Source organism: Cavia porcellus, unplaced genomic scaffold, assembly GCF_034190915.1.
Source record: "Cavia porcellus strain 051 isolate PalLab524CR breed Dunkin Hartley unplaced genomic scaffold, mCavPor4.1 scaffold_19, whole genome shotgun sequence".
NCBI lineage: Eukaryota > Metazoa > Chordata > Mammalia > Rodentia > Caviidae > Cavia > Cavia porcellus.
In genome coordinates this window covers 22,366,969-22,388,567 of record NW_026947502.1, presented here as the reverse complement: position 1 = coordinate 22,388,567, position 21,599 = coordinate 22,366,969, and the positions used below count along the sequence as shown (strand labels likewise).

The 21,599-nt window shown below is 42.4% G+C and overlaps 1 protein-coding gene across 13 annotated transcripts in view; it reads right to left on the bottom strand.

Moving 5' to 3' along the window:
- Tenm2 (teneurin transmembrane protein 2) overlaps positions 1–21,599 on the bottom strand; it is a 1,173,780-nt gene that overhangs the window by 162,019 nt on the left and 990,162 nt on the right. For all 13 annotated transcript variants that reach the window (XM_063230744.1, XM_063230743.1, XM_063230746.1 and 10 more), the window contains one exon: positions 13,189–13,394. In XM_063230744.1, coding sequence (XP_063086814.1) covers positions 13,189–13,394 — 206 coding nt within the window. The remainder of the gene's footprint in view (positions 1–13,188; positions 13,395–21,599) is intronic.

The window sequence follows — 21,599 nt, the reverse complement described above, 5'->3', positions numbered from 1 at the left end:
TAAGTAAAACAAAGCAGGGTGAGGAGACTAACTATGGAGGAGTGTCCTGTTGTAGATTCATTGTCAGGAAATGGCTTACCAAGGGCATGATTTGTGGGCAGAGACCTGGATAATCAAGACCGGAGCCAAGTGAATATTCGTGAAACACCACAGAAACAGGGGCCATCCACTGAGAAATCAGAGTGCTACAGTTTGGATCTTAAATGTCCCCAAGAGGCCCGAGTTTTAAGTTTTAAGGGCTTAGGTCCCAGCTCGGTTTGGTTGAAAGGTGGTGGATCCTTTTGGAGAGGGGCCGAGCTGGGGGCAGCTTGCTTGTCTTTAGAGGTGTATCCAGGAAGCCGAAAGAAGGACCCCAACCCTTTGTTTCCTCTTTTGTTTTCCGTTCCTGGCTATGCGGTAAATGGCTTTGCTCTGCTATACACTCCCACCATGGTGTGCGGCCACAGGCCCAAGGCAAAGGAACCAATCTGTCAGGGGCTGAAATCTCTGAAACGTCTGTGTAAGTTGGTTTATCTCAGCTTTATTGATTATTAGGTATTGACCTTACGGTGTTGGGAGTTGACACACACAAAGGACAAACAGGTCATCATGATTCAGAGAGTGCAAGCAGGTGACACAGGGGAGCCCAGCGAGAGGCAGAGACTGCTGCTTAACCTGCCTGTGGGGAGCCCAGCAGGCCTGGGTAGCCGATCTTCCATGAAACATTTACTGAGCACCAACTACAGGCAAACACATGAGATGCTTTGGAGATGCCGTGGAGAGCTCGTCCTCCAGAACAACTTCAGATTTTCCTTGCAGTGCTGGGGAGGCTCATGGAGGGCCTCAGAGACAGAATGCTCTGATGACTGCTTCTATAAGATGAGAGTAGAGCTGGGTTTTTTTTTTTTTTTTTTTTTTTTTTTTTTTTTTTTTGCATTAATAAAACTTTTGACCTGGACAGTTTACTGAGCCTAATTCCTACGAGGGTGTGCCGGGCTTGACAGGAGCTTTGGTGGTTTGCTGGTTGACGACAAGCAGATTAGGGGTTCTGCCAAGACCCTCCTGTCTCCTATATTAAGCCTTATATTTTATTTATTTAGATTTCAAAGGAGAATATTTTTTAAGTTCCAAAGGAGAATAATTTTTCTTTTTTTTTTCTTTAAAAGGAGTATATTTTGAATATCTCTGACATAGAGGAGGTGGGATGGTGGATTGAACAGAAAAGAATAAAGTACTTTTATAAAAGGCTAAGTTGTAATTATCACTACTGACTTGTTGCTATCCCAGAGTTGCTCTGTTTCAGGGTGGTTTCCAGGTGGGATCCCCAGTAATAAGGCCTGGCAGGGAAAGGAGGAACGAGGCCTTTCCTGGTGGGTGAGCTCTCCTGGGAATTCTCAGAGAGGCGTCCACACCAGTGCCTACCAGCCACACAAGCAGGGTCCAGTTCTGCCCTGTCTACTACCAGAACCCCTGGACACATGGCATACAGTAGATGCTCAGTATATGTTGGCTGAATATGTTATGACCTATCTTTGGGACAGAATGAGACATCTGTCTGAAAATGCTGTCTTTGAAGAATGTTAACCCTCTTACATCAAATATCTGAGAAGGGAGAAAAATAGCTGAAAACCGTTAAGCCTCCAGTCCCTTTACAATGACTCTTTCCCTGCAGTACATAAAAGCGATGTCCCAGGTCCAAGGGTGACTCTGAGCTTTGTGCTGCCTGGACACTTTTTCCTTTTATTGAATATGTGTTCCTAGCCGGAGCTGTGTACCTGCTGTTAATTGGGACTCACTCAACACAGGGCACAACCATGACCCCTCCGTGGACCGCCCTGCCTCGGTCACTCCTGGCCTGCAAGAAACAGTTCCAAAAGGAGCAGCTATGTCCTGGTCAGTGAGCCATGACTAGGCGAAAGCAGAGTTTCTTAAAAGCAAACAATCATTTCATGATGCTCCAACACAGGCCGCACCACAGGGGCATCTCTGTTTGCCCTCTGCTTAGAAGGGTCTTCCTCCTTGTCTCCTGACTCTTGATCTGTTTAACTCTCCTCCCACTACCCCTGGATTCATGCTGAGTAGTCTGCCCTGCAGGAAGCTACTCACTGTCCCTCACGAGTCGGAGGAGCAGTGGCCCAATTGTATGCTCCCGAAGTGCAGGCACTCCACCTCTAGGAATAATAACAGCTAATGATTGTTGCACACACTGCACATGGTACACACATGATCGATAGCACATTGGCTCCGAGCAACACCCAAGAGCTCAGTGTGGGCAGGGTGCACACCTCTACACCTCACCCTAGAGAGCTGCACTTGGGTGGACACAGCTGGAGCAGCTTCCTCCACCAAGGTGAGCTACCCCTGACCTCCACCCTCTCGCATATTTACACCAGGCTGTAGAGGCGAAAGGAATCTCTCAGTAAAGTAAGCTGTGAGTAAGCTGCAAGGGCTGGGGACAATTAGATTGACTGCCTGATCTCTGTAGGTGCTTCCTCTCTGATAGGGATTAATCTCACTTATTCTCATAAGAACCTGAAGAGGAAACATCATCACTTTATGGAAGGTGAAACTGAATCTGGAAATACCCCTCCATAAACACTTTGGCTCCTGCATGGCAGAGCTAACAGTGAAATGCAGATCAGAATGATGACAGAGAATCTGTTCCTATCCTCTGCCTTGGCTACATCTCAGGGCCTCTTCACTTGATGCCGCCATCATTTGTTGTTGAGTTTCCATCTCTTTAGAGCCAGCGTCTTCTGTATCTGTGTCTGCAGTGGCCATTCTGTCAGTATCTGTTGAGAACATGCATGGATTGATTTTGTACTTCCTCTTTCCCCAAGGTCATGCCTTCATCATGCTTCCTTTTGATCCAACCCAAGAGCAGGCTTGAGGTTATTGCTCCAAAAACCAGTCAGCAATGGTGTTGGCACTGGAGATCTTTGACTCAAGGTCAGTGAAACTGATGAACATCTCAAGGTTATTGCAAGATGCACAAAGGCTGCACCACGAAGCCAGAAGAATGGAAGTTTTACCTTTCAGTGCTTTGCTGACGTGATTCGTATTTACTGCACCTTCCCTTCTAATTGTTTTTAGCCAATGGTTTATCAAAAATGTCACAGTTGGCTCTTTGCCTTTCCAAGATCAATAGGAGAGGGTTTCACCTAGGCTGGTTGTGAAAATATATCAAATATATCATCGAGAAGAGGGAGTAAATTGGGACTGTGTCCAGGCACACAATGAGTTTCCAAGTACTAAAGAGAAACAGAATTACAGGCACTGGCTGGCTTCACTCAAGGCATGACCTGACCTCTTGGCAGACAGCAGGTGACTTTGGGTGAGATAATGCTGCAGACCAGGCACCCGCTCCCTTATCCCCAAGATGGACACAATCAAGGGATTTTCCTTTGTAGTCATGTGAGTTAACCTTGGCTCACGGGAAGCACTCTTTCCGTGTTAGCTATTCTTCTACTCTAAGCACTCATTGTAAGAAAATTATTTAAAAATATGCCTTTAAAAATATTTACTGAAGAATGGTTTACAATAAAAGGAAGATCAGCCAAGCTTTTTTATTTTTAGAGGTATTTAAAGTGAGCTCATAGAAAAATATTTAGATTTTGAGATTTTTCCTCCGATTATTTCTTTATTAGTATATGCTTGCAGTACATAATGTTCCCATTCCTTGTGTGAAGTTGGTTCATGTACATAGCACATCTTAATCCCATGTCACCCACTTTCCCCACCTGGCTCCATCCTGGCTCCTCTTCCCACTTGAGAAAGACCCAGCTCCTTCTCTCCTATTATTTATCTTTTATTTTGCTCCTTATTTATAATCTAGGTTTCTCATGTAAGAGAAACCATGTGATATTTAAGCTTGAGTGTCTGATTTAAAGAATCAGGTTGGAATCATATGTGCAGAGCAATCTCAGATTTGTAAAAAAAAAAAAAAAAGATTATTCTATGTGAACAGACACCTGGAAAACATACTTTAAATGGTGCATATTTTCTACTTTTCCTGTCAACATTTTACATCACTTATGATGACAAAACCACAAATCAAAATTATCTTCTAAAAGCTATTGGGACTTGTGTTATGAATGTTGTGCTAGAAAACACAGTAACTTGCAGCATTTCTATGAGCCACCACAAGTCTAAGTGCTTCACAGCTCTAACGTTTACTATTTATCCTGCTATCACTCTAGGAGTGCACCATAGTATCTGCTCCTGATCTGCAGATGAGGGAAGTGACATCCCAGGCTCACACAGCTTGAAGGTGCTGGGTGTGTGATTCATTAGCAAGCAGTCAGGACCAGACCACTCTCCTCTGTTCACACTCTATGTGTAGAGCAACATTCCAGAGAATGATTATTCAAATGAAACCCCGTACTGACTTAATTTCTATAGTAGAACTTAGTCATCTGAGGATACTGGGATAAATAAGAAGCCACTTAAAGTAAGTGTACTTAACAAATTAGAAAATGTTGATTAGAACTTTATCTGGCAAAAGGAAGCTGCAATTATAAAGGCCAGTTTATTTATCTCAGATTTAGGAAGGTTCAGGTTACAGTTGCCACTATCCTGTAGGTGTTAGAATGAATATTGAGTTTTTACGCATATACAAAAATGTGACACCAAACATTTTATTCTGTGTCAGCTTCATTGATCGCCAAACACATCCTGTTTTCAGAGACGTCAGAGGATGAGTATTATGTGCATCTTCAAGGCAATGAAGCAGATAAGAACAATGCAATATTCCTTTAGTTTGGCCAGCCCAACGCAATCAAGAAAGACGTTTCTGTGAGTAGAGAGAATGTCTTCATCTAATTTCCCAGGATCTCTTTTTGTGCTTTTACAATCATCCACTTGGAAGTGTTGATCTTGTCACCTTCTTTGTTAATTTTCTCTGCCGTGGTGTTCAGCTGTACTTTCACAGCCAGATCCATATTTACCAGGGTTTCCTTTGACACATTCAAGAAGATCTCCAGCACCGCTTTCATTGACTTAATGAAATTCCTGGTTTTGGCAGGAGCTGTAATTTTATTCTGAAAACGATGGGGTTTACATTATTTCAGACACTCCTGTAAATGAGCACTGGAAAGAAAAAGGAGGAAGGTGTCTGACTGCTACGTAGAGTACACTGCGGTTTTGTGAGCTTAAACTGTCTCAGGTCTTCCATATGTAAAGTGGGAGCACTCCTGCGAGGCCCCGCCTCCCAGAGTTGTATGCAAATTAACACCCAGGAGACTGTCTTAGGTTCATGGCAGCTATCAGTAATAACGCCAGAGATTATCAGGATTATTTTTTACGACTAAGCATAGACACTGGTGTTAAACGGGGAGGGATCTCCGAGTGGAGATCATTTTCATAAGTGATAGACAAATGGTACATGAATACTGATGTCTTCAAACAATTTTTGCTTCCTTACAAAGCAATCAGGGAGAAAGCTTTCAATGGACATCTTTGAAGCTTTTTGTGAAGATCTTGAAACAAAGTTTTTCGTAACATCTCTGAACACAGATTTGAACTTCTGTAATTGTCATTTAGTAGGAAATTTTAAAAAGTCTGTATTGTTTTTTTGTTTGTTTGTTTCCAGGCTCATGGATGTCTGCTCAGATAAAGTCATCAGCAACTGCCCTGGTGGATTCTGTTCTAGAAAACTCCAAGCGAATAATGGGCACACATTTGGGTCAGCATGTAAAACCAGGAGTGAAATTCTGCATGAATATGTACCAAGTCCCATACTAGAAATATTTTCAAAGGAGGGTTTGAAAACGTGGGCACAATTCCCTTAGTTTCATATCTAAAGCAAAGGTTGTAAGCAGTTAGATATTTTTAGATAATTTAACCTTGAAACCATTATTTCCTTTCACTTCTCTTTTGGATCAATTTGATTGATAAGTATCCATAGCCCGGGAGGGAAAGGATGAACAAAAATATTGTTGTTATTTGCAACGCCTTACATATATTTATTATGACTTTTTTTCAAAACTGTACAAAGAAAATCAAGTATGTAATCAATTGACTCTTGAGCGTGAGATTATAGTTTTCTTCTGTGTCCTCCCAAGGATTTTTTAAAAATTCAAAGTAGACTCATCCATGTCGGAGTCACTTTTCTTAAAAACAGAGAGATAGCTGGACATGGTGGCACATGTCTATAATCCAGGCCCTAGGGAGGCTGAGGTAGGAGGATCTCTGCAAGTTCAAGGCCAGCCAGGGCTACACAGTGAGTTCAAAGATAGTCTGAACTACACAGTGAGACACTGTCTCAAAAACACCAACAAGAACAGGGAGATATAACAAAAATTAAGAGATACAGTGCTCAAATGAATACGTTTTATGATTTTGTTGTATTTATTTCCAGTCTTTCCGTGTGCCTGTGTGTACGTGTGTATACTGAAGATGAGAAGGGTTTCTTACCTTTAATTTTTCTTTTTTATTTTAAAGAGAAGAAGAAGAAAAAAATGGAAATAAAACAGAGTTTTAAACCAGGCTAATAGGCGAACAACACTAATAAATATATTGGGCATTGTTATCTTCATAATAGTTATTCAGAGTACAAGATACAGGCATAAAATAATGTGCAGAGGATATTAGCACAAGTTTTTCTTTTCAATCAAAGAGGAGAAACTAACTGTATAACTATTTTAATGATCTCGTGTGTGTTTCTTTTTCCTTTCCTCTTCCTTTTTTGCCTTCCCCCATCAGTTTCTTTTTTCCTTTGAACAGTTTCTTCCCAATTCACAGTATCTATTGTACCTTTTGGATCTTATTGACTCACTCAGATTCTCACACTAGTGAGACAATGTGTTATTTACACACGTGGGCCTGACTTACTTCACTATTAAGTGTCAAAACACTTTAAGCACCTAATTTCTGCTCCTATCTGCTTCTCTAATCCCTCCATGGGACCAGTCTCATGACTCCCTCTCCCTCTCGAGGTATATCTCTATCTATAGTCACCTGCCTGTGTCTGTATTCAAGGATTGCACTGATAGAGATTGAAAATATTCTGAAGCAATATGCATCTCTACTGAATGTGGATATTTTTGCTTGTCACTATTTCCAAACAATATAGCCTAATATCTATTTGCATAACATCTGTACTGTATTAGATGTTATAAATCATCCCAAGATGACTTGAAGTCTATAGGAAGATGTGCATAGATTCCCACACCTACTATGCCAGTTTACTAAGTGATGAGCAGTCACAAATTTTGGCATCCGAGAGCCAGTGGCTCATGGATGCTAAGAGGTGACTGTCCCTGGGCATACACACATATTCATCAACATACATATAGAAATTAACATTCTAAAAATGGACTATAACTATATTTATGTTAACAAAATCATTAATCTGTGTTATACCAAAATTTTACTTGGAGGTAAAGACCCTCTGCTTAGAAAACTTGTGAAATCTTAAATTACAGCAACTCCAGGACTCTACTGGGTCTGAACATGTAATGTGGTCCTGCCCCAACTCAGCCTGCTTTTCTCTGTTCCTGAGGTCCACGAATATCAGCATCGCTCTCTTCGAGAAGCATCCAGTGTCTTGCCCAGTACTATCTCTTCCCACCCGAGATCGGCTCTCCTGTCAAACTCCAGAGTCCTATGAGATTTCTTCCAGCTGCCCAAAGGGCACCTCCGGATTCGGACAGCTGTTATGATGCCATCACACATCCCAAGTGGGTTTCCTGAGAAAGTCCTTTCACAAAGCACTTTGAGTCCAATGGAGAAGAATCGGCTTTTTTTTAAACCTTGAGGTATTTTGGAAAGGTTCTAGAAAACAATAGCTATAAAAATACGTCTCTCTTCACAAGGAAATTAAAACATCTTTTGGGAAGTTTCTACAAAGTGTGATGTGGTATGTGGCACACGCTGACATTCAAACCTGGCATCACCTCCCCTTTGCAACTGTGTGTGAAGAGGGAGACCCAGGAGAGTCGATCTAACTAATAACTGGGCCCTGCGCGGTGGAGGAACAGTGGGACTCTGACAGAGCCCCAGCGTCCAAAGTACTTAGCTTAGTCCCCCTCTCAGTTGTGTCCCTGCTGCAGGTTAACTTGCTGGGGTATAAGAAAGAAGAGGACAATGCAAGACAGTGCCTTTACAAATAAGGCCCTGATACGGAAAGAGACAAACCAAAGCAGGCAAAAGCTAACACCACTAATCGCCACCTATAAATCTGCTTTTAAAAAATGTCATTAAAGGAATTCTGCTGATGGGGACAAACAGGAATGTTTGCTCAGCTCATTTTGTCTGAGTTCACACTTGCCCATTCTGCCATATTTGCATTTATTTGGTATGATCCCGGGGCAATTTGTGGTCTCTTAAACAGTTCCTTTCCATTGCTTAATGTGTTTAATGTGTGGATAGTTTTGCTTTCCTCCCAGACAAACATCCCTGTGTAAATTAGGGGTTGGCAGAGCCGCCTGCTTCTATCTCACCGCCATGCAATGCCTGTACCTCCCTTTAATCAAGCCACTGGTGCTGTGAGCTTAGCCCATGTTTCTAAGTTGCCGCTGGAAGTCACTGGGCTCCTGGCTCCATCAGTCTGAGTGATGAAATAGGCATTTTTAATATTTGCTAAACAGGATTGTGGAGAAGGTGAAGTCCCGGCAGGGCTCCCAAGCGGTAACTGCATCTTGTTGTCTCAGGTTAATCATGTACCTAATTTGCCGATTATTGACTTGTTCTCGCGCAGGGTTTTACTTGGCTTGACATATCAGCAGCAATCAGTGAGGAACTGTCAAGCAAACTTGCTTGCTGCCGTAACCACCCAGGATCCTGACTCACAGCAACAGCCTCTGAGATTTCCTCTGATGCCTAGCACTGTAGCCAGGTCAGATTATTATTTTTTCCCCCTAGTTTGATCTGTTTCTTTTCTAGAACGGGAGCAGAGCAAATCTGACATGGTTTGCAGGATTTCAAATATTTGGCAAGAAGGACTAGGCTTGTGCTGTGCACACACCATCCCCATGAGAGTTCAAGTCGATGGGTTATGAATGGGTTAGCCTGGCTTTTTTTTTTTTTAGTATGTCTTAAAAAATGCAGAGTGTTAGACATGCTGCATTTGAAACACAACATCTACCTTTCGAATTGACAAAGCTTAAAACATGGTAACACCTAGTTTATGTAAGGGTTCAAGTAATTGAAGTGGGCACTTACACAACGCCACCTATAGGTAGGAGTATAAAGTGGTGCCAACTTTCAGGGTAATTTAGCAATATGAAGAACACCCATAAAAATTTATTCTTAGAACAAGGATTGAGGGTGAATACAGAGACCAACCTCTGGGAGACCACCAATCACAACATTTTATGTCACTAGGGCTTTTCAGTGATATTGTGGAGCTCTTTCTTCTAGAGGCATCATGAGATTGTACTTTCTGCCCCCTGACGTTCACACACCACCTGCTTTGGTTTATACAACAAGGGCTTAAAGTTCCTTTGTCCTAGCCAGACAGAATTCCTTAGGAATCAGTGCACCTTTTCCTTCCTTTCCTGGGGAACTGGTCATGTTCTTGACAGTGTAGCTTCCACAGGGCTGTGTCCTTGGATGAGAGGACAGTGAGCCAAGCTCTCATTAACTGAGGATGTGCATATGAAGAAGTTTCCAGACTCTGTGCAGCTGATGTGTGAAGCTGGGTGGATTCTTCGCTGGAGCTTCCTGGGCATGGTAGGGGGTTTACAGTATCTCTGGCCTCTACCTGAGGATGTTGGGAACAATTTCCAAATTGTGACAACCAAAAATTTTTTTCAGAAATTTCCAGTAGACCCCAGGGAGGGAGTGGGAATAGGGTCCTGATACAGGATAAACAAGAAATACCCTTTGCTATATTAAGGCACTAAGATTCTCAGGCCCCTGTAGTTATTTATCTTTTTACTACAATGGATATGTTTTGTTATAGCAAAAATAATGTATCAACATTTAGCCAGTTGGAATCACTTTAAATTGTGGGTATTTTTACTTTCTCCTTTTTTTCTAATTTTCTTGATTCTTCACTAAGAAGACAGTAAAACTAATTTTACTTTAAAACTGAGTATTTGTATCATTTTCTATAGCCCTTCTATATAAAGTGTTTTCTAGGGTTACATATAATTATTTTTTTTTATTTTAAGGAGAAAAAAGCACAGAAAAATAAAAAAGCATTCAAACAAACAAACAAACAAACTCAACAACAACAAAAGCCAAAGGACAACAGCGATCAAGTAAAACAATAGTGACACAGAATTTCAAAACAAAATGATAGCAATTTGAGTCGGGCGTGGTGGCGCACACCTGTAATCCTAGCACTTGGGAGGCTGAGGCAGGAGGATTGTTACAAGTTTGAGATCAGCCTTGGCCCCAAAGTGAGTTCAAGGCCAGCCTGAACTGCATAGTAAGACCATGTCTCAGAAAAAATAAAAATAAAAACGATAGGAATTTAAGAATGGTTGTTATATTGCATATTTTAATATTCAACACAGTTGCTCAGACATACAATTTTTTTTTTTAAGTACTGGGAATGGAAGCCAGGACTTTATATATACTATGCAAGCATCCTATCCCTGAGCTGAATTTTCAACTCCAATTTTTTTTTCCAATTTTAAGTATACTGAGCTGCTTATACAAAATATCTTTCACTGTGCTTCAGTTTATGAAGTGTTTTCCCATCCCATCTTTACTGTTAATGTAATTACAATGTTCTGAGGCAGGTAACATAGGATGAGAAAGGAACTAGGTTGAGGGACATGTCCAAGGTCGCTGATTATTTTGTAGTAGGGTGTGCATCCAGAGTGTTCCCTCTATCTCCTGGACTTTCTCTCTTATGCTCATGTTGCTTCTGTATTTTTTTGTAAAAAGCCAGTCTCAAAAAGTCAGCTGGGACAGATTCTGATTCTTGGGAAATTTAAGCAGATAAAGAAAGGATTCTCCTCTGTATTTAATATCCTTGGACAAGGATACTAAACCTTGTAGGCTCTTGGTCGGAGCATGATACTCTATAAAATTTAAACACAGCCATTTCATGCAATGGAACCGATAGAATTTCGCAGCCTTCCCCCTCCCCATCCATATCCTTTTCTTTCTCTAGCTCAAATGAGTCACCTTGGCTAGACTGCCAATCCCCATAGAACTTATGTTCCTTGATAGGATATGCCAATAGAAATGAGAAATTCTATAATAGTTAGAGATGTGAGTAAGTCACCTATCCCTGCAAAGAGCCAAGCACTGTCTCCTCCAGGAAATGTAGCTCATCAAATGGACACGAATGCATGTAATGACAGTGAATGAATGTGAGATGCACAGGGAGCTTTTTCTTTCTTTTTTAAAGCAATGCCTCTATACTGTACCTGCTGTGTGCATTTCTGAGCATCTGCAACATGCCTACCTTACCTGAACCTCCCAATGCACTCTGCAATTCCTAAATTGGCAGCTGGACTAAAACGCTGGTACACATCAGCCCACGCCTATTCATTTCCCTTCCCTTGACATGTGTGATGAAACTGTCCCCAAAGTGGAGCTATTTTGAGAGGACGATCACTAGAACAATCACTAGCTTGGCAGGAGATGGACAGTATGGTGTAGCCACAAAAGAAGAAAAGACATTGTCACCGCGGATTGGAGTCCTGAGTGTCAGAACAGCAGGGAAACTAGGTAGAGTGTGTTTCTGTTGTTGTCCACTATCAGTCAGTTGCAGAGAGCTGCCTACTTGACTTGCTGTAATCACTGGTTTTTCTTTGACTCCAGCTGCCCAGAGCTCACGAGAGAAGGGGGAAGGAAGAACAGTGCTTTGGAACAAAGTCGGGGAGAAATGTTCTCCCAGCACAGCTCCGTGCAGCCAACTGGCGAGAGGAAAGTTATGCTCAGCTGTGCCCAGAGGCATGTTCATACTTCTCCGAATAATGCCAACAAGCAGATTTCACCACTGTAAATCCTTCAGTATGCTACAGTTGAATCAGTGGAGCCTGAAGGTCAAGGAGACCACCTAAAAATTTGCATAGCTTCCTGGAACAGCACCCCGCTGCCTGGCCAGAAGCTACAAAAAATGCTTTAGAGAGTCTTTTCAGCTGAATTCCTTTAGACTTCTGGATGACAATCTCTATGGAGAGCAGATGCGATTTCTGTATCAAGAGTTCTGCCTGGTAAGGGGTTGTATTAACTCACCTCTCTGGATAATCAGTGCCTAGCCCCCAAAATATTTTTCTGGATGGATTAAAGCCTCATTGATTATCACTTTACATATTGATCCCTATAGCATGGGCTATGTGTGCAAGTAAAAACTTAGGCAACCCTCCTCGCTCAAAAACGAAGTAGGCCTTGGAGTCCTTATATCGATCATTTTGGACTGTGAAGATGGAATTGCAAAATAAGTTTCATCTTGAGAGCCAACACTGGTCGATTGGTAGTAGCTTCCCTGAGAACTGTGCTGGAGGTATCTGTGCACTGGGCTTAGTGAGGAAAAGTGCTGTCATTGATTAGCAATGTCTGCTGTGAGCTAAAGACCAGGAACAGTGGCCCTACCGCCTCATGTTTGTCAATGGTTTTAAATTCTTCCCATTGAATTTTCTAGACGAATACCTTTCCAACACATTTCAAAGTCAGCTTTGCCTGGATATATGGGTATTTTCCCTCCACTGGTATTTTTTTTTCCTAATGTACTTTATGTTTTTGCTGCATTCAGTGGCAAACAAAGCTCGAAAATTCCATTTTTACTTTTCTTAAGAAACATAACTCTTATTAAAACAGGACATCAAGGTAGGTAGGTGCTAATTCACCCCTAATAGTTATACATAATGAAATTTGTCTGAAGACAAATTAAAGGAGAGATGGGGGGGGGGGAGATCCATAATATAAACTAGTCTCTTCATTTTCAGCATTGGGAATGATCTCACCTCTACAGTGCCATGGTCATTCCAAAGAATTAAGTACAGGTACACCACAGAGGAAATAACTGTTGAATTTCGGATTGTTAAATTACTCTTTTCACATACAGTGAGATGCCTCCAAGTAACTTTAAGGGTTAACCCAATAACTACATCCCCTGAATAGAAAAGTACTCCTAAATTAACCTCTATTTCTCACCAACCTGGCTTCCTTACATGGGGAGCCTACTTCCATTTTTATTTCCACCAGCATTGAACAAATATTACAATTACTCCACATCCCCGCCAACACTTGTTATTGTTCATGTTTCAAACATTAAATGCTCGGCTACATCAAACACGGTCATACCTGTGCATGAGATGGTGGCAGTCCCCTTCGTATATAAACACCAAAGAGAGCATCCTTCCCAAGCGAGATGTTGAACTTTAAGAACTGGGGCTGACTGATGTGAATCTGTGACCTCCAAAACACCCCTGGTGGGACTTCCTGCGTCACCCGCCGTCCGACTTCTGCTTCACCACTGTCTATGCTGCTGTTTTTCAGGGACCAGGGTACTGGAAGACAGAAATAGACACCAAGTCAGTGACATCTGAATACACGAGTTGGCTCTACATTTCTATTTACTTAAATGCCAGAATCTCTTTTGTTCTGTTTTAATATTAAGATTAAACTCATGGCAAGTTTCTCTTTAAGTCACAGCTAAAGCATTTAGGTTTAAAATAACAAAGCTATAAACCCATACCCCAGGGCTTCTGAAATCTTGGCACAATGCTTTCTAAAAATTCTGTGATTACTCTTTCCTGATCAAATATAATAAGAGCTGGAGTCTCTGAAATACATGTAAAGCTTCCAACCACCCTGAATGTGACTGGGATGTAAAAATTATCAGCGGGGAAGGGAAGGATGATGTTAATTTGGCACCAAATTTAATTCTTGCAGTCTTTCATTATTCTTTCCAGACGCAAGCAAGTCCAATATACTCTGACACTCTGAACAAAAAAAAACAGTCTAGAATAAATAAAATAACTCAGCAGGAAATGAAGACTTGATCTGAAGCTGACCTAACAGTGGGCTGACTCCTTGCTTGAGTTAGAGGGATGGGCCTGAGAGCCGTGGAGAGACTGCATCTCTCTTGGTGACATTCAAACATCTCTGTTACACGATTTGAAATTGTTTATATTAAAAATATCTGCTGCCCACACACAGCACTCAGAATTTCAGTACTGGGAGTTTGAGAAATATGGTTTTGAAAAGAGGTTTCTTTGTAACAATGAGTTAGACCTCCCTCCCGTACTTCTGAAGGTGACTTTCTTTGCAACTACAGAATTAAGGAAAATTTAGGAGTTACTAGTAATTGCCAAAAAACGTGAGCTAATTTATATCTCAGAGCTTCATTTTTCTCTTCTCCCAAAAGGGGGGAAAAGAAAACCCTAGTTGTATAAAGGTCATTTATGATGCCTTCAAATGGATTCTGAACTTGGTAGGAAATAGAAAAAATAATCACATGTTAATACCCCCTACCTTCCTAGGACTTCAAAACCAGCCACAACCAAACACAGAAGAAATTGGTATGATTTTTGCGTAGAAGATTTTTATCTGACTGGGACATCACTCATGCTAGTGGTGCTGCTGATCTGACTCCTTTTGAGCCTGGTGACCAAAGAATAAAAAACAAGTTCCTTTCCATACATGATTGCTACACTGCAAGGGGTTTGGAGGGTCAGGAAAAATTATAAAATTACCAAAGACTGACATGAGAGGTGAATAAATCTGTATGACTCTACATCCATAGAGCTGGCTCTGCTAACTACCCCATCAAAACAGGATCCTATGTGGTCTTGACCTCAGTCCTCCTATCTGTGAAATGGGGAGGTGACATTTGTACCTCCACAGCTCTTCCATGTCCACATTCCAAAAATAACTACAGTGACTTGAGTCATGAAATTTTTCTTACTTACATGTTTTAACACAGATGAGGGCTGACTCATTTTTATCCAGCTTAATAGTGCAAAGTCAATGGGCATCTTAAAGCAGAAGAAACACTGGTTTGGGTCTCAAGAAGGACCCACTAACCCTCTACAGCAGTGGTGGCGAACCTTTTAGAAGTGAGGGCCCAAACTGTAACACAAAACCCACTTATTTATCCCAATTAAACCCAAATCCTGAGGTTTTCGTTTACAAAAAGCAACTCACACATTAACATTTTTTGTCTTAAGAGAATACCAGATAACGTGTGCCAAGGCCTCGCCACCACTGCTCTCAGATAACAAAGCTAGGGAAAGGGCTCCAAAGGAAATTTAGAAGCTCCCTGGACATAATATCTTTAAGAAGAAAACAAGCAACGTGAAGTCCTGAGTGGTTCAGATCTTCAGATTCAGCTTACATCATTTGTCTGTCAAATGTACTGAACATTTTAATCTTGGTGAGTGTTTCTAAAGGGCACTGACTGCTCCGAGCAGCAGGGAGATGGCTGGGTAGTGTGTAAGAGGAGAATCTGAGCTGTTTGGGCTGAGACTGCCTTGGTTCAAACCCTGGCTGTGACACTTGCTAAGGTATTAGTTCTCATGCCTCGGCTTCTGCGTCTGTCCCGTCTGAATGCTATCATTATTTATTTCACAGGGTCGCTGCGCAGAGTGAATGAGTGTACCCATGCAAACCTCTTAGATGAATTTCTGGCACAAGGTAAGTAGGGAGAGTGGGTGGGAGCCTCAACAGAGGGCTGTTCCTGGTGTGTGGGGGATCTGGTATAACGGCATGTCCAGGAGGAAGTGTTTGTTACTGCGAATTGATGGCGAGCTCTGATTATACAAATGGAAAACTAATTTTTACTTTAAAATGCTGCTTTTGACCCCCTTTCCCCATATTAAGGTCTTCTGGGGAAGGATACAATTAAAAGGATCAAATAAAAGGAAAGCATGTAGTAAAAATGGCCCCGGAAAATGAGCGCTTGGGGCTTTCGTTGGAGACCAACAGCAATCCCGACAACGTGTGTGGCAACCAGTTAAAGAAATGCATTAAAAATAAGAAAGAACTTTAAAGACATTATCATCTTTAAATTTAATAAGATGGGCTTTCCTTCAAGTCTGTGGGGCTTTCAGGGTTGCTGAGTTAATGACAGGATATGAAAAAAAGGCAGGAAGTGGGCACCCAAGAGCCCTCTCATCCACTGTGGAAATCTACATGAATTTTGATCGTTTCAAGCCAGATGCAGACACTGGTGACACACAAGGGAGTTGCCTGCCAGGGAGTGGTGGCCTTGGACATGTCCAGGCAAGGAGCTGCATAGGTCTGGTTCTCATCACTGTGGGATCCCTCCTCTTTTATTAGAACCCAACTTCAAAATACTGATCTCAGTAAATTATTTGTTATTGCTATGAGTAGCCACTGTCCCTGGGTTTTAAGTGTTGTGTGTATGGGCGTTGAAGTACAGGTTTTGGAGCCAGATGGAACTGGGCTCAGATCTCAGCTCTGACTATCCCAGGCTGTACGATCTCCAGCAATTTGCTTAGCCTCTCTGGGCCTCTAGTCTTTTGTGTCTAGTGAAAATCATAATCCTAACTGCCTTACAGGTGGGAGTAACAAATGGAAGTATACAAAGACGAGCTGAACAGAGTGTCTAGCACATAAAAGCAAGTTATACAGAATAAAAAGGGGGAGAAAGCAAGACTATGCAGGAAAGCATTTGGTTTTCTTTTTAAAGGATTTTTTCAAAAGACAGAAATTCCATGTGCATATGTGATATTTAGGGACATGTACATGTGCATATTTGTGTAAATGTGCACATATGTCTATCTATGCAGTCTACTCCTTCTGAAATAAACATAACCAGGAGGAAAGGTTGAAAACTGGGAGTCTGAGCCTGACACAGTCATGAGTACCTTCACGGGAAGCAACAGCAGGGGCCCAGGCTGCTCCGGTCAGAGCTCTGGCTTTGTGGTGCTGCCCTGGCCCTGCACTCCACGCAGCCATGGCCCCAGCTTGTGCCTTCCCAGGTGGACTTGGTGTACCTCAGGCTCCCTGACCGGGCACCTCGGGTGCTTTACCCCTGCCCACTGTGTCCCTCTGGGGCTGGTTCCAGTCCCTGTGACACGGTTGCTACAGTAACTCTGGCCTCCCGCTGAGAGGCCTTGGGGCTGGAGAGCCTTCAGATAGGTTTACTCCAAGGAGCTGCATGTAAATGGAACTTTTTCCAAAACAGAAAATTAACTTTGGAGAACTGTATGAGGTATATGCGGTGTAAAGAACTTCCTGTGGGTCCTTTGGGAGAGACATGAACAAACTCCTCATTTTTTGTGTGCAAAAATCTCATCATAAAACACATCAGGAAGAATGGGGGTGTCATAGGAAGGTCCTTCTAAGGACCAAACATCGAGGGTCCTGGTTGTGTGACTTAGTGACCTTGAATCTTCTGTGGATTCCGTGGAAGATTCCGTGGATTCCCTGGAGGATTCTCTGCTGGAGAGCTCTCATCCTCGCTGCTAAGGAACCGTGGCTTTGGAGGGCTCTGTGTTCTCAGTGCTTGTATGAGGTGATGCGCATTCAAAGATGTCTTAACATGGCATTGTGTTCCAGCCTACTGTGGGCAACAAGCTGGACCAGGCAGGTCCTCTCTCAGTATATTCTACACGGTGTGTCTGAGAGCATGTGTGGGTTTGAGGCATTCACCGGCAGGAAGATCTGTTATCAGAGAGCCTTCATGGTCAGCTGATTTATAGGCAACTTCATTTTTAACAAATTCAATGCATCTAACATAAACTGTCCACTGTTAAATAGTGACTGTTTTCAATTCTCTCACTTACATATGTAGATATATATTCTGTTTTCTTTGTGAAATAATTTTAGATTTACAAGAAAATTCAAAAGTGTTACAAAGCATGGTCTTTAACCCAGATTCCATAAATGTTATACATTATTTGTTTCGGCACTCTCTCTAAATACATGGACACACACACGTACAAACACACACAGAGGCAGGTGGCACTCAGCATTCATTGGTTCTGCATCCACGGATTCAACAAACCACAGATCCAAAATATCCAGAAAAAACACTACTGTGCTAACCTGTACAGACTCTTCTTATTATTTTCCCCTAAACAATGGAGTATAACGAATATTTGCACTGCATTGCATGTGGAATTGTGTCATTGAGAGATGAATTAAGTGTACAGCAGGATGCATACAGGTTACACTCACATGACACACACACACACATATTAAGCTGTTGCAGATTTTGGTACCCAGAGTGGCCTGAAATGAATTCCTCACAGATACAACAGCTGACAGTGTGCATACCCTACCCCACACTTACACACACATTTTTGCTGAAACACTAACAGTAAATTATAGACAGGAATCTCCTTTACCTCTTGACACTTCTGTTTTTCTTAAAAACAGCAGCTTATTTTCCAGCTGCCAATAAATGGTACTAGTTCTCCTTATAGCAAAGGAAACACAAGTTTTTTTTATATTTACTTCCAAACGCCTTGAACATGAGTGTGTATACCTTTTGTGGTTTTAAAAACAATTTAAGAGAGAAAACTACAGTGCAGATTTCGCCTGAAGATGTGAAGATGGTGAGTTGTTGCAGCCAGGATGGGGATGCTTTCAGCGATGCTCTCCCCACAGGTCAAGGTTGGGATGCTGGCCATGAGCACAGCTCTCTGCTGTCTTCCAAGAACAGAGGAGGCAGCATCGAGGACAGACCAAGTCTCCTGCACAAGGCCTTGAACCAGAGTCTCCCCAGCCGCCCCGGCTGTCCTGGGACCATCAACACTGGTGAGTCCCTGACAGGACCTCGCACAGAGGCAGGCGGCAAGGACACAAAGCAGGGGCGGTTCTGTCTTTACCTTCTGGGTAGATAACCTCATGTGGAGCAGCTAGGAGTGAAGTTAATCAGCCCTGAGTTTGGATCTCAGCTTTGATAATTACCAAGGGCTGGGAGGCTTTGGGCTAATCACCACCCCCCTCTGAGCCTGGCACACTCTGTATAATGGAGGTATTTCTGGGGATTAAATGAAGTAACATCTGTAGACTCGTAGGTGTGTCTACATCTTTCTGTTCTGTGTTGCAGTGCTCTCTCAAATCAGCTGTAACACCTTATCCCAGAGTTAAAGGGTAAATTTGTGATGTTCACATATAGGCTGCCTATTCTCACCACCACTAATGAGAGTGGGCCAAGGGGTGCAGGGGGGCTTAATGGAACAGAGCAGCAAAAATCAATATACGGTGAGAAGTTAGTCTGTCTCTAGACTGGGAGGGGAAGAGCACAGGTCACATGCGTGAAGATGCACAGAGCAATCAAAGCCACTGGCTCCTTCAGTCCAAATGGCTGCTGCTGATGTGTGCTCCAGCTGCTGCTCAGGTGGGGGACCCTGTGCACCTGCTAAGTGAAGAGCAGTCAGATGTCATTTAGTTAAGGATGATGAAGAAACAGAGAAAGCATGTTGGGAGGACCATTCCTTCACTTTCATGCAATAAATATTTATTGAGTTAATAAGCATCTACTGAAGTACTAGGTAATCTCTGGTCCATGCAGGAGGTGGAGTGTCTGTTGTATTCCCATCACCCCTGCAGTCCAGGGTCCTGTGATCTGGGGCTGGCATTGCATTGTGGGCATCAAGAACAGAGGCACTAAAGAACGTTCTGGGGTCATTCTGTCCCTGGCTTCTGGGCAATGTTGGGCAAGGCATCCTGGAAAAACCAGAGGTGCAGCCCACATTTCCCAGGCTCGGCTCTGGGAGTGTTTCCATGTCTCTGTGAGCTGCACAGTGAAAAGTGGAGATGATGATCATTTTGCCATAAGAAGCAGATGTTTGAGATTGTGTACAATGGTCCTCGCTAGTTCGTCTCCAGCTTAAAGATGAGATTCCTGGGCTTTTCGAGGCAATGCTCTAATGATCAATTTCACAGGATCATCTAGCTCTGTAACTCCACAGAAGACTGCTCATGTAAATGTGAAGCTATTGCCTGTTTCTGAGACATGTACCTAAAATTTCAACCGGTTAAATAAGACTGATGTTGAGCAAAACGACAGCCTTCCGTAGTCACATTAAGAGCTAATCATTTCGGAAAATGTTACCATAATTCATTTATGGAAACAGCAGAACTATTCCCCAAACAAATGATAAAGAGAATGGACTCATAGTTATACCAGAGAAATGAGGCCTTGTATTAATACTTCCTAACTTAACCGAACTCCAGAGGCACCTCCGAATAAATCTGCCCTGCAGATTATTCTGCCTCACATATTTTTATCTACTGCAAATAAGGTTGAATTTGGAATATTGCCTCAAACATTACATCTCATTTCCATTTATTTGGGACTCAGGGGCTGCCATTTAACCAACAGGTAAGTGAAAAGATTCTCCTAAGGACCTTAGACTCCCCACCCCAGAACAGAGCTTGGTAGAGGAGTGAGTGCTCCATCAGCCTTTACCTGATCCTGGCTGTTCTTCCGAGGAGATTTCTATCGTGACGGCCATCCCGCCACAATTATCACATCACACAGCAATGGTGAAAGTCCTTCAGCTCTGGAGACTGACTGTGGTTTTTACATCTTTTGAAACCTCAATCTGTTGCTTCATATGAAAGAGGTGTATGTTTGCTATTGAGAGCATTAACAAATATTTGCACCTCTGCCCTTTCAGGAGAACGTAGGTCTGCATTCATAAGTCATTCAACTCATTAGTATTATGAGTGTCACTGAAATTTCTGGAGTGGTTACTACTGTACTTGCTATATATTTTCCCAATACCCTTAAGTTTCTTCCCATTTTTCAGAAGAAAAAACTGAAATTGGTGGAAATTAAGTGGTTTAAAGTCCTTCAGCTCTTTATGGTGGCCCTATGGTCAAAAGTCATATCTGATGGACTTTGAACTCCATATACCTAACTGTGCACTGTGCTCAGTGCAGGGATGTGAATCCAGATAGTGGAGAGCACATCTGTGGGTGTGCTAGCCAACTGTGAAAGAGAGTGGCCAATGAGAAGAAGGGAAAATGCCTGGGCAAGAAATGGATCTAATTATTCATATTCATGTCAAGCCACAAGGATGCTGTGTACAATACCGACTATGTAACTTAGAACGAAGTCGTGGGTGGAAGTCTGCCAATGTGATGCACTGACCCACTTAAAAGGAGTACTATTAGGTGGTAGCCATCTCTAACAATAGCAGAACAATATGGTCTCCAAAATGAGAGGAATTGTTTCATTGATAAGAGGGCTGCTGTTGGATTTGCCAGCAAATGGAATGGGATGTTTGACTCGAACATAATGACCCCTTGTCCTTCGGGGAACTTCACTGACTTTGGGAAAGCCCCATGTAGGGAAGAGATCATTTTGAAACCCTGGGCTGTGTGTACGGAGAAGCTGACTGACGGGAGCCAGAGGAAGAATTACCAACCTCCCTGCTAATCTGGCTCCTAGTACCGTGCATTAAGCCAACTAGTAAAAATCATTATGAAGTTTTTGCTGAAAGGGCAAGTGTAGAAAAACATGTTTCTAAACAGAATAACAGTCTTTGCCATTTTTTCCAACTTGCATACCATCTGGAAATTCTGATTTTTTTTTTCAAAGGGTAGGAAAGAAATGTGCTTCAGGCACAAATAAATGTTTACAGCTGAGTTATAAACCGAGAATGGTAGGGCTTAAAACAGACAGGCTGGCAGTGATGAAGCCCAAGCTACGGCAAGACAAATGATGCTACGGGGAGCGGGCCAGCGTGTTCCACGCAGCTGCCCTTCTGATCAGGACGCCCTTCCCA